Genomic DNA, 12,923 nt, shown 5'->3' on the forward strand with positions numbered 1-12,923 from the left:
AAAAAAGATGTTTTGCGTGTGTGGCTCAGGAACAACACACGTCTGGCTGTCATTTTATATAATTAGAAGGAGAAACTGCCGTGTTATACACACAGAGAGGGTTATAAAACATGATTTACAGAAGCTATGCTGTATGACACAAATCACTTCTAAAAACCTCCTGTAGAGACCTGATTTTACAGCTGTGTATGGAGAGATTTCTTAGAATAATAATGTGGTAGGCTATATCAAATATGCTGTAAAACAAAAGTATGCAATAACACCAACTGCCATAGCATTTCTGACTTAATATCATACTGTTGCTTGATTGCATTTACATTGTGTCTCAAAGTATCGCATGTCAAGTTAGGATATATTTCATAAAGCTGTACAGAGCAGTGAAAGCCAACTGTTGGTGCTGCGGCGCTCTGCTGGATGTTACTGATCCACCGGCTAAGCCCGTGAAGCCATGCATATATGTGTGTAAGACAATAGCTTCTGTAAAGCACCTCTCGCTGTTATACTGAGAGGGAGAGCGTGCTGTGTTTCCACACCTGTCGCCGGCGCCATAAGGGACAAGCTATCTCCCATCGCTCTCACTCGTCACTTTCCGATGGACTGTGCTTTTGACGAGCTCAGCCACATCATCATAAAAGTTCCGTGCCCACGCCGATAAGACCAAACCTATACCTGACTAAATCCAGAGGCTTAGGGACTTGTTTGCATTTCATTGCACTCTCAGGGAAGGATATATTATGACTACATGTGGATTTTTTTGGAAAGGGCCGTGAATTATCTGAAGTCAAAGCAGAAAATGGGAAAGTCCTCACAGATAAGCCTTTCGTCAAAGATATTTAGAAGAGAAGCTACCATAAAATAAGGCGGTGCACCGCAGGGAGCAAAGACGGTTCCTATTAACTTTAAAGTTTTATGTTGATTCCACCTCATTTTGGGGGATTTTCACTATAGTTTGCAAGTGGCATTTTTGCGTATATTACCTTTTTTCTCTGAAGTTTGCACTTCGTATTAAATGTGATGATGAAACGGTTTTGGGTGAAACTAAATGTGAAACTAAATGTGAACAAATTTGGTAGAGAAGCTACTGCAGAATATGGCGGTACATCACAGAGAACAAGGATGGTTCCTCTTTAGTTAAAAGTTTAGTTCTTGATTCCACCACGTTTACACTTTAGTTTGAAAGTAGCATTTTTGTGTGTATTAAATTTTTCATCTAGAAGTTTCCATTTAGTATTAAACATGATTATGAAATGGTTTTAAGTCAATGTTTTGCTGAATCTGACATTTAGCAAAGATGAAAGGAAGATGTGATGTAAACTGTCTTTGGAGTTGGTTTTTCTGCATAAGCTCTCTTTTTCTCTCTCACTGTGTAAATTGGATCCAGAGCTGGCAAGAGAAAAGGAAAGTAGGCGTTGCTTTGCTTTGCTATTAATTGAAAGAATGAGCATTGAGGAGGAGACAACATGCCCTCAGGTTAGGGGACATGAAGTTATTCAAATTTATTGCGGAACAACTTTGAAGTGGAACTGTTGGAGGCCAGCTCTTTTTTTGCTTTTTATAGTGCAAAAAGACACAGCATGATAAAGTATCATTCAAACTATCTCTAATACAAACCACAGAAGCATAAATAATTGAATAAAATCTGCAGTGGTTTTTTGAAATTCACCAGCAAATAAGTCTACAACATTTTTTTCTCTCCGTTGGACTCCCTCTCAGAAGTCTAAATCTTGTGGTGGGGAAAGAAGTGAAGGAGACTGAGACTCTGGTTTTGGCTGACTTTAAGTGGGCCTGGCTTGCATGTGGCCATGCTCTGGCGTACTGAGTGGAAATACCATGCATCAAACACTAACAGGCTCCATACAACACATAGCTTCTAGCCTGGCATGCACACACACAGATTTAAGCTTCAAGTTTATGATTGTTCATTCTAACTGTGTTTGTAGTGAAGCGGAAAGTTCAGATCAGGTTGGATTGAATGAAAACTGGATCATTCATGATAGAATAACCCAGAAAATGTGGCTAGTGAATATTCAAATGAAGGGGGTAAAAACGACTTTGTGGAATATCCAATAACAAAAAGTGGTAGCATCTTACAAATCTTCATCTTCATCAAATAAAACGTTTTCTTCCCAAAAATCCCCCAGTGGAGTTCATGTCTAACTTTGCCGTTGTTGGTGTTTCCACTCTGTTTCTCGGGGGAAATGATTTACATTACTCCGGGGACTAGGCAGGCAGGCTACTAATTGATCTTTAACCTTAAAGTGAGAAAGCAAAACACTGGCTACCAACTGAAATAAAGTTAGCATGGGGCAAATTACCACACTAGCTGCCCAATCTAACGAAAGAGAGGGCTACCACACACCTCATCTTTGTCAAAATAGCAATGACTTCCAATTATTTAATTATATCTTCTTTATCAGAAACCGATAGTTTAAAAAGCAGAGTGTCACTTACGCTGTTGTCACTGGTGCCTGACACGGGGTACACCGTCCAGCCGAGCTCCGCTGTGGCTGTAGTGGAGTCCATAAGCATCTCTGTGGAAAGAAGTAAGCAGAGACGGCGGTCAGATAATCTCCTGGCATCATAAATAAAAAATTTTTCTGCGGTTAAATTCTTTAGTAAAACAAATATTTTGATCTTGAAAATGTGAGAACATAGTGTTATGCCTGTTGAAAATGTCCAGAGCCTTAGGTGATATTGTGGGAGCAACTGTTGAGAAATTGTCAAAATGAACTGAACAAATTGTTAAAAAAAATAAAAGCTTAATCTGAATATTAGAAAAAGTTTGTCTCATTTTGTGCAAATTTTTTTAGGTTTCGTGAAGGCATCTTTCGGGCTCATATCGATACGAAAGCAAATAAGTACAATGATAAGAACAATGACACAGTTCCACTGTTTGGGTACAAAGACATTGCTAGTAATTTCATAAGAGGTCAGTCACATCCTGGTTAGCACAACCATCTTCCATATGACTTGTAGGGAAAACAAACAGGCTGGAAGGGCAAATCTCCAGAGGAGGGGGCCACCCTATATGCCACGGATTAGCCAGTGGAAAGGAACACCTCTGGTAATTGGGGTCAATGAGAATATGCCCCCTGTCCGTCATGAGGTCCTCTGTGGCACACATTCCAGCAGTCCGACCCAAACGTCTGTCACACGCTTACTGAACCATTAATCCTGTCACCTTCTTCCAACCCTCTGTACCACCCTCATGCCCTCTTTTTAAATTCTTGACTTTATGTCTCTGTGCGTAACAGAGGGCAGGTCTAATGAATTTCTCCTGCTGATTAGGCCTGTGTCAGTGTTTTTGCTCCGGTGTTGAGCTGCAGCAGATGGACAGAGCATTCATCAGGTTCGAGGCGTCAGCTGCAACTCTAAAATGCCACAGAGGGATTTAAAAACCCCCTCGACAAACACGGCTACTAAGCTTGGCATAAGTCACACCCGGAGGCTGTAAGACAGGTTTGCTGAACAATGGCAAGCTGCTGTGCCTCTTCATTAATATTGTGGTATGAGCAGCTTAAATTGGTGCTAATAGAGTAGGACAGAGCTCCCTGAAACCAGATAACAAGAAATGTATTACTAGGTGAAGAATGAAGGGAATCAAAGATGGAGGATTCTAAAGTTAGATCTCGCAGGATTTAGTTTCATGCAGCTTTGTACCAGCTTGTAGGATATTTTCGAGACTTCCAGTTGTTTCATAACCCTGGATTTCCTCTGATTTATATTCCAGTGAAAGCCACAGCATTTAATTAACGGGCTCCACACGCATCGGTTTTATTTCAGAGCCTTGTGCTGACTCTCCCGTCTCACCAGCACTCACAAAGAATAATACTAGATTCCACATCCCTTTCAGTTATCACAAGGCCCCAACTCGTATAATTAGAAAGATGAGACTGCAATTGAGCAGCTATTGATAACCTTGTGTGTGACTCACTGCCAAGCAGCCTACATGGGTGTTAGGCAGGGAAATGGTAATTATCCCCCCATAATGATAACGATAATTAGTGGAGGAGTAAAGTGAGGATAATGAACCTCCTCTGTGGTGGTGTAAGGAGTGTTGTGGGGGCACACAGGGAGTGCATTTCCCCTGGAACGTTAACACAGACTAGGTCACACCCGGCTATCTCTTTTTTTTCGTAGCTGCACATTTGCTGTTACTTGTTGACATTGTTAGGCTGAAAACAGAGCTGGTGATTCACAACATTTTCCATTATGAGATGCCTCAAAACATAAAAAAAAAAACCTTCTTAATTAAAGACAGCAAGGAGTACTCAACAAGGCAAACCAGCACTTTGTGAAGAGCCTCATAGAACTATTTAGTCAAATGGTTTATCAATAATCGGTGTTAAGATATGGAATGGGTGTAACCCTAATCTGTCAAATGTTATTTCTCATCAACAATTACTTGTATAAGTTTATCTTTTAGAAATATTTAAAATGATGTTTTTGTAATGTGTACAAGGGTTAGTTTTTTTTACTTTCTTATTGTACATTTTGGAGCTTATTTATCATAAAGCTGGTAGTTATTCCACTCTGATCTTTGGGAGCTTTGACCAGTGGCAATGCGATGTGATTGGATGACTCACAGGAGGGATGTTTTCTCTATAAACTATGGAAAAACTGTGTTAAGGGAGTTAAAGGGGCCATATTATGATACTTTCCAGGTTCATATTTGTATGTTGTACCTCTACTGTGACATGTCTCCATGCTTTAATGTTCAATGTTCTCATACTGCCTGTGCTGCAGCACCTCTTTTCACCCTCTGTCTGAAACCAGAGCAGACTGTCGTATGAATGCTGGGATTTTAACCTTTGCAGTCCATTTACACGCGCAAATCCCAACTACACACTACAGGAGAGGGAAAACCCCCAAAACATAATAGGGCTTTTTTAAGAGATGGAGAGACCAAACATTATAAACTTATGAAAGGGTACAATAATCTTTTTTTTTTAAATAATAAATTCAGTTTTAATATCGAATTAGTTGAAACAAAAAACTCTCACCCTTTCTTAAGTCCCTTCACAGTTTCCCCTGATTTATCTGCACTTACCACCTCTTTCTCTTCCCTCTTCTCCCTCTCACTTCCGCTTTCTCTCCAGTGGCCCACATGCCGGACGAGTACCTCACCCTGAAAGACTGATCACTTTTCTTCCTCCCGCTGTCTACACTTCAGTCCAGGCAGCCACACCGATTCATTACCTCCCATGGAGCAGAGCAGCACATAGCTCAACACTGTCAGCCCCCGCCTCACTCGCAGACTGAACCCCCAGCCGCGTCGAAGCATGGCCGCTCAGCAAGAGACGTCGGCTATTAATCAGCAGGAGGACAGGGCGCGGAGGTTCTCGCCTGCATCCCACCGCAAGAATCACTTATTTGGGGTTTTGTGGGCACAGCATTTGAATGTTGTCACTCGTCGGACTGGCTGTGGTGTGATCTTAGAGGGACGTTTACACACTGGCAACCTCTACTGGGATGTGTTGGTCACAATCATACATAGTGTGTATACATTATACAGTATATTATAAGTTGATATAGCGTTCCAGATGTAATTAATTACTCTTTTGTTTCTGCCCCTTGAGGTTTGAACCAGATGGTATTTCAAACAATTACACCACGGTAACATTTTTCCTTGTGTTGCCCAAAAAATGTTTTCTTTTCTCTGTCCAGCTTTTACAACCACTTCCCCGAGCACCTGAAGGTGGACTTGAAATTGAGTTAACAGTTGGCCGCTTAATTGTTCGGGGATTTGGAAGACTTACAAAAAGTATTTGAAAAAAAAAGTTTTAAAGAGTCTTGATGACTTTTTATAAAAGCAGATACTGTTGCTTTATTTTGGAACTCATTATTATCGGTGTTTATTCAACAATGATAAAGACTTATATATTGCAAAGAAAACTGGTGAAAATCATACCCTTTTGTTTACAGTACTTTGAGTTGCACGATTATTTGCATTTTCTATCAAATTTTCAGTTTAGTTTCTAAATGTGTTATGAGTTGTGCTCAACAAAAGACATCTTACTGTCATTGCAGCTATTACATTGTGTAACCAATCTCCTTCTTTATTTAAAAAGTTTTTGTGGTTTATCCAACTAAAGCCTTTTCCTTTTTTTTTTTTTCGAAATTATTTTCTCCATAATTTAGAATATTGTGCTTGATGTTTGCTCATGCTTAAGATAAAGTGTGTGTAGTGTAATGGATATGCAGAGCGTGATGTTTAGGAGGATAAATCCACTGCTCTAAGATCTGATGGCAAATTGTAGCCTCTTAATTTCCAGCTTACAGCAGTTATGTATCTGCATTATTTGTGTGGCAATGGAGAGCGATGCGTAAAAGTGTTTAAACAGTATGAGCTCCTGGGAAAATGGCCTCCATGTTGGCGGTCAGCAATCATTCTCAATCTGCCCCGACAAAGATGTGCTTTGAAACATAAAAAATGTATGTGTGAGTCTTAATATATTTTCTAAAATTACAGAGTGTTTCACCATTTCACAGTGAATAATTAATGCTTCAGTGTCTTTCTTTTTTTAAACTTGATACCCTCGACTGTGGAGGGCTATGAATATGCAATGAGACCGAGGCGGCTAAGAAAAGCCTATGAGGCAGAGTGCTTCCTCCAACACTTCCTGAGACTAAGGACAGAGTTTAGTGCTGATCTGAGAGAGCGCTCTCCAGTGAGAGGCTGTCTGAAGTGACAGGCGGGAGGGAGAAGAGAGGACTGGTGTGTGGGGGGGGGGGGGCTGCTCCTACAACAACACTTCTTCTTTAAGAGGGGTCAGTGCTGCATCTCGGCTTTCTAAAGAAAGCAACAGCATTTTCAATGAGGGATACAGAGGAGAGCTGTTCACAGGAATAGACATTTCAGCTCAAACAACGGCAGCGAGTGAGAAAAAAAACATGTTACACAGGCAGATACAAAGACTTCAAGTTGAACGCTATTTACAAGTCATTGTGTTTCTGAATCAATAAGTGAAAGCAATACGGGATACTGAGAGAGCGTTTCTTAACTTGCTGTGTATGATGTTTTATTCCCTGTGTTTAAAATGTTTTCTTGTGGTTTGATTTTGTTTTGCTGCAACTATTACTCGGTGTGCAGTTGGTTTACAATGGTGCTTTTGTTAAGGCTATAAAAATCAGGGTTTGTCAGATGAATTGGCAATTACTTAGAGAACATTAAATTTATGATTGAGATTAATGCTATTAGATAATAAGATTTCTGCAGAATGAGTAATTTATGGATCTTTCTGCCTACTGCCAGGAATCATTTATGAGCAAACTTCTCCATTTTCCCCAGGCAGGGAACGCAACAAGTGCAAATTTCCACACTTTCGATCACAAGTGCAAACATGCTGCTATCTGCTCGTGTGAATGTACTTATACTGGTAAATTGCTGGATTGGATATTTTTCCCTGCCTCTCTTTTGCTCAGCATGATGAATCTGAAACAACAAATCACTTTGCAACTTATTGCATCACTATCGAGGAAAAACCCTGCAGGCAAATGACTTTGACATGGCAGTTCAAACCAGAATCAAAGATAATTCACCAATTGTATAAGAAACTAGCCTATACTCAGTGTCTACAGCGTTTAATGGGGGTGTTTCCAAGAAGCAATTGACCTCCAAAACAGCGTGAAGCAGCTTGGAGCCATGAGTTCTTTTTCTCCAGCGGAACTGTAGCCTCGGCTCTCGACAGAACAAATCCCTTAACATTTAATTTAACATCGACATAAACCACATATGGTGCTTTCCATGGCAGTGATAATGTCAGCTAACAGGGCTAAAAAGCAGCTAAACATCCTCCACATAAAAGCCCTGCTGGGTAGAGTTCAGTTTAAGCACCGCTGAAGGGCCAATGTGCATTTACTTGCATTTCACCAAACACCTGAAACCATATTATTTGACGGGCAAATGTGGGAAGACTGTGGTCAGCAGTGCAGTTGCAGAGTAACATGAGCAAGCTGTTCATTGTGCTAAAAACAGAACCCTATATAGTGGACCCGGCACGGAAATCTGCCCAGATTAGGGGCATGGCAATGATACAGCCCTGAGGGAGCCGGTGCAAGTGCAGAGACATGATTCATAGCTTTAATGATGGACAAGGCTACTGTATGGCCTGTTGGAAAGAATAACAGTCTGTTTAATTTAGAGGGACGAAGTGGATGGAGCCTCTGGCCCAGAGAAACTCAGCTCGACTTATCTGTCAGCACAAGCCGGGCCCATTAAGGTACCGCTGAGCTCCCAGCACTGTCAAATAACAGCATATCCCTGTGTGTTAAATGAATTCCTAATCCCACTTTTACAATGAAACAGGGGCTTTGTGGCCATGTGGCAGTGGCCGAAACCCAAGAGGCATGCCTTTATTTTTTTCAAGAGTCGAAGGCAGGCTGGCATGCAGCTCTGGATATTCAGTGCTCTACCCGATGTGTCAGTGGTGAGACATCACTGTTGGGGAAATTTATTTGGTGTGGAGTTTATTGTTGGGTCCTGAAAAGGCAGGTTGGGATGATGGTGATGTAGGTGCTTTGGGAAGCCATGAGGTAGGGCTCAGAGTTCAGCCCTGCCTCATGAGGGCTGCTGAGTGCTGTGCTGTGCAAGGAAAGTCGGGGGAGAAAACTGGGTAGTTGATTTTGGCAGAGGATGGTGCAGTGTGAAATACGGTACCACACACACACACACACACACACACACACACACACACACACACACACACACACACACACACACACACACACACACACACACACACACACACACACACACACACACACACACACACACACACACACACACACACACACACACACACACACACACACACACACACACACACACACACACACACAGAAAGTAAAGCACTCTCAGGGCAGTAACTGTTGACAGAGTGATACAGCATGGCGTACCCAAGGGCCTGCAGAGCAGGATGTACGACAGTAATCCCTACACAGCGAGCTGTGTTATCAGTCAGTGCAACTTAACTTGTCACCAATGCCAAGAGGGCAACAGCCAAACAAATGTAAAAAGCAGAAACTACTCCTAGGTATATTACCAGACAGTTTGTACAATTGACTAAAGTCTGTTTCCCAGGGTTCCTGTCTTTTTGGAGGTTTTTTTATGATGAAATACAGAGTCATTGTACAAAACAAGCAATAACAAAATATTGTGCTGGTTGCAGAATCTTCCACAATATATATTTTCTGAATCGCATTGTTGCAGAAGGAATAGAAGTAGAAAAAAATATATTAACATGTCAATTTTCTACCTCGCGCTTAAGGTTAGCAAGTCAAATAACGTGAAAAACAATAACTATCTTTATTTAATGCCAAGAACATGTAACATGAACAAATATAAGCACACTAGTTCATGCCTAGAGAGAAATCTAAGGTTGCATTACAGTTTATTCAAGGACTACAAAAGTTATATATTCACAACAAAATCTGCAATGAAGTGATACTAACAGGGGCTTATAAAAAGGATTGAGGGTGGGGAGCTCCCCGTATTTGGAAGTAGAGGAATTTACTAAAAGAATAACTAACAGCTCTGTAAAATATGAGAATAAACTTAGCAAGAACAATTCATTTCCAGCAAACCATTATAAAGCGAGAGGCTGCAAATCGTTTCTCAGTAACTGTCACTGTCTTATCTCACCTATGATTAACAGTTCATTGTCATGCCAATCATCCGAAAGTATAGCTTTTCTTTCCACACACGGAGATGTGTTTTTGCCATTAGCCGCACCTGTAGGTGTATCATTAGTGTAGCCTCACTATTAAAATGTAGTTAGTTCTGAGTGACACCATATTTCATGGCAGTGAGACATCAATGCAAGCAATAAATTGCGAGTGGGAACATTCACCTGGCCAATCACAAGCTGTGAGAAAGAAACCTGGCTTATAACACAGGCTGGAGGATTTATATGTACACTTTCCATATTTCCCAAACCCCGGACAACCCACCGAGACCTGTTTAACACATCAGTACATTTTAAATTCTGCAGTGGAAAATTCTGTAAAAGTGGGTCCCCATTTTTATAAGCAGCAGCTGAAGAGAACATGCGAGGCCCGGACAAGTGACATTCATCCACCCATCCAATCATTTAAAGTGCTGCGTGAGTAATCTGATGTTGATCTATGTGTGCGCTTGAAATACCTGCAGCAAAGTCAGACAGGGATGTACAAATGTCTTTTGATCAGAGTGACAGCTTTTCAGATTCCGTTGCTAATTGACTTGATGGAAGTAATCATCACAGGCCTCGAACGTCTTGCCTACAAGCCAATAGTTAAAAGTGGATGATTAAAAAAAATGTTAACGGCTCATGCAAGAACATTAAGGATTCCTTTATTTCACGGCTGTGTGGTCCCCGGCTTTACACGGCAAATTCTCTTTCCTGTCACTCTCGTTGCCGTGTTTTTCTTAGTTTTTGTTATGATGTGCAGGTAATAACAGATCGACGGGCCCTGGAGGAGCAAAACCACCGTGATACGCTCACATAAGACCCAGAGGACAATATGTTCCCCCCCAGCTTGAAATATACTCAACTGGAACCATGGGAGCAAAGGGACCCACTTTCCCTCAGTATTTGTCCTACATGAGATGATGTCTGTGGTCGTCAGGGGAGCAACTATCTCCATGCCAACAGTTTTGATTTGCAGCTGAGGCAAATTGTGGGTTAAGTTTAGGCAGTGGGGGACACTGAATGAAAAATGTAAAGGGATATGATGCAAGAAAAAGCACTTTAGAGATGAATAAAGTGCAGACTGATAGTTCCCATGTCGACTTCGGTTTGAAACGGAAACGTATAAATGTGGGTGTCTGTGTGGATTGGTTTTAAAGAGGACATTTGCTAATTTCCAGGTTCATATTTGTATTCTGTGAATCTACTGTGACATTTACATGCTTTAATGTTCAAAAAGCTCTTTATTTTTCTCATACTGCCTGTGCTGCAGCACGTATGTTCACCCTCTGTCTGAAACCAGAGCCCAGTCTGCTCTGATTTGTTAGCTGGCTGGCTGGGTTGTGATTAGTCAACCGTTTAGAAATGTGTAGGAAGTGTCCAACACCTTGGGATTTTAGCCTTTGTAGACCATTTACATGCATAAAAACCTCTATAAACACACTACAGGTAAGGTAAGACCCTGACAACCATAAGTGTGCCTCTTTTGAGATATACATGGTTTTTTTTTAATGATATCTTGTAAAAGGATGCCCCTTCTACTTGATATCTTCCCGAGCTAAATCTTCCTACATAATGCATGCCAAGTAAAGTCATTAAAGTCTGACAAACAAATCTAGTTTACGACCTATTCTACATCCCTTTAAAGATCCTTTCATCCTCTGCAAGATCCTTTTAAACCTGCAGTAAATTCCTGGGCAGCGGCCCTGGGTTCTTGTCATTTGAAGTTTAGTGATAAGAGTGAACTGTTGACCTGCGAGCTCTGCAGAGTCCTCAACAGAGATTTAAAAAGCATCAAGGAACAAAATGTTGGAGTTAAAGTCAGACAGCGAGTCCCTATACCTGTTCTCTGATGGCAACTAGGCCTGGAATTGTAAATGTAAAGGACTAGGCTGTGTGCAGTATACTGTTTTAGACAGTGATAGATTTTGACATGAATATATATTATTGTATAGTGAAAGACCACAAAAAACAATGTAACTCTATCAAGCATACAGCTCCGATTTTTTTTAGAAACCACTCCAAATTGTTCTTAAATCTTTATCTCTACATGTATGGCACCAATTCCAGTGTCTGTTGAATTCCAACATAGGGAAATGTTGTCAGTAGTTTAGAGAATACAATAAAATAATAAAATAAAAATAATTTAACTCAAAGTCATATCTTTAAATAATAAAACAAGAGAAAATTATAATGCTGAAGTGGTCTCTTAATTTTTTCTGCGGCTGTATAATGGGGTTTCTGACTTGACCACAATACCCAAAATATACACGGATTGTTTTCTTATAACTGTAAATTGTTACTCTATAAAGTTTATGTTGCAATAAAAATGGTAAAACCGAGCCTTAACAGAGACATCCATTAGAGTATCTATACCCCAATAAAACGATATACTGAACAGGGTTTAGTCTTAACGGGGTAACGGGCGCTGGGCCCTCTTACTGTCGGCGTGTGCCCTCATACCAAAATGCAGATTTTCCCCGTAAAATGTTTAAGTGATGCCTTTTTTTCTTTAGAGGAAGTAAAGAACCCATAACTCTGGATTCATTTGTTGTTTGAGGTGCAATATATGACTAAGCTGCTTTAAGACATGAAGAAACTATTATTTTCCGCTTTGCTCTGATGCAGAAAGGCGTGAAGTGGGCGTGACAGTAATTTTAGCCGGGAACTGACGTTAGCGCCCTCATACTATATTTTCAGGTTAACATGAGTCTAATAGTGAAATATTAACAAAATGTGCAAGATTGCTCTTTCCATGTTAAGTAAATAGTGTTTTCCATTACTAATTCAATTCATCAAGTAACCAGAACAAATAAAAAACATTCAAATATATAAACATGATGGGGTTATGTCAGTCCTGTTGTAAACATGACTAAATAAGGACATCTTAGTTCTGAATGAACCTCAGTTGCATCTGATATGTAACTAGAGAAGCAGCACATACGAAAAAGAGGTTTAAGTCTTTGTACCTGAGTCAGTGAATCAGTCTTATATGTTTAGCTCTTTGAAGCTCAACTTTACTCACTGTATCCGAAGTACATTCATACCTTTAGCAGTTTTTAAGCCCCTTCAAAAGTTGGACTCCAGTTGCTTTTTGAGACACATTAAGACTTTTCAAAGATTAACCAACCCTCCCCTGCTGCTAATGACAACTGAACTGAGCATGTGCTTAGTTTTGCATCTCATCAAATATCAAACAAATCTGAAAAAACACCTCACTGTCACGCCCTTTTTGGGGTTTTTATTGTGCCTCAA

The 12,923-nt window shown here is 40.5% G+C and overlaps 1 protein-coding gene across 2 annotated transcripts in view; it reads right to left on the bottom strand.

The window, feature by feature from the left end:
* ephb2b (eph receptor B2b) overlaps window positions 1–12,923 on the bottom strand; it is a 127,744-nt gene that overhangs the window by 80,789 nt on the left and 34,032 nt on the right. For both annotated transcript variants that reach the window (XM_063911152.1, XM_063911151.1), the window contains exon 2: window positions 2,452–2,531. In XM_063911152.1, coding sequence (XP_063767222.1) covers window positions 2,452–2,531 — 80 coding nt within the window. The remainder of the gene's footprint in view (window positions 1–2,451; window positions 2,532–12,923) is intronic.

Source organism: Eleginops maclovinus, chromosome 20 (assembly GCF_036324505.1).
Source record: "Eleginops maclovinus isolate JMC-PN-2008 ecotype Puerto Natales chromosome 20, JC_Emac_rtc_rv5, whole genome shotgun sequence".
NCBI classification, from domain to species: domain Eukaryota; kingdom Metazoa; phylum Chordata; class Actinopteri; order Perciformes; family Eleginopidae; genus Eleginops; species Eleginops maclovinus.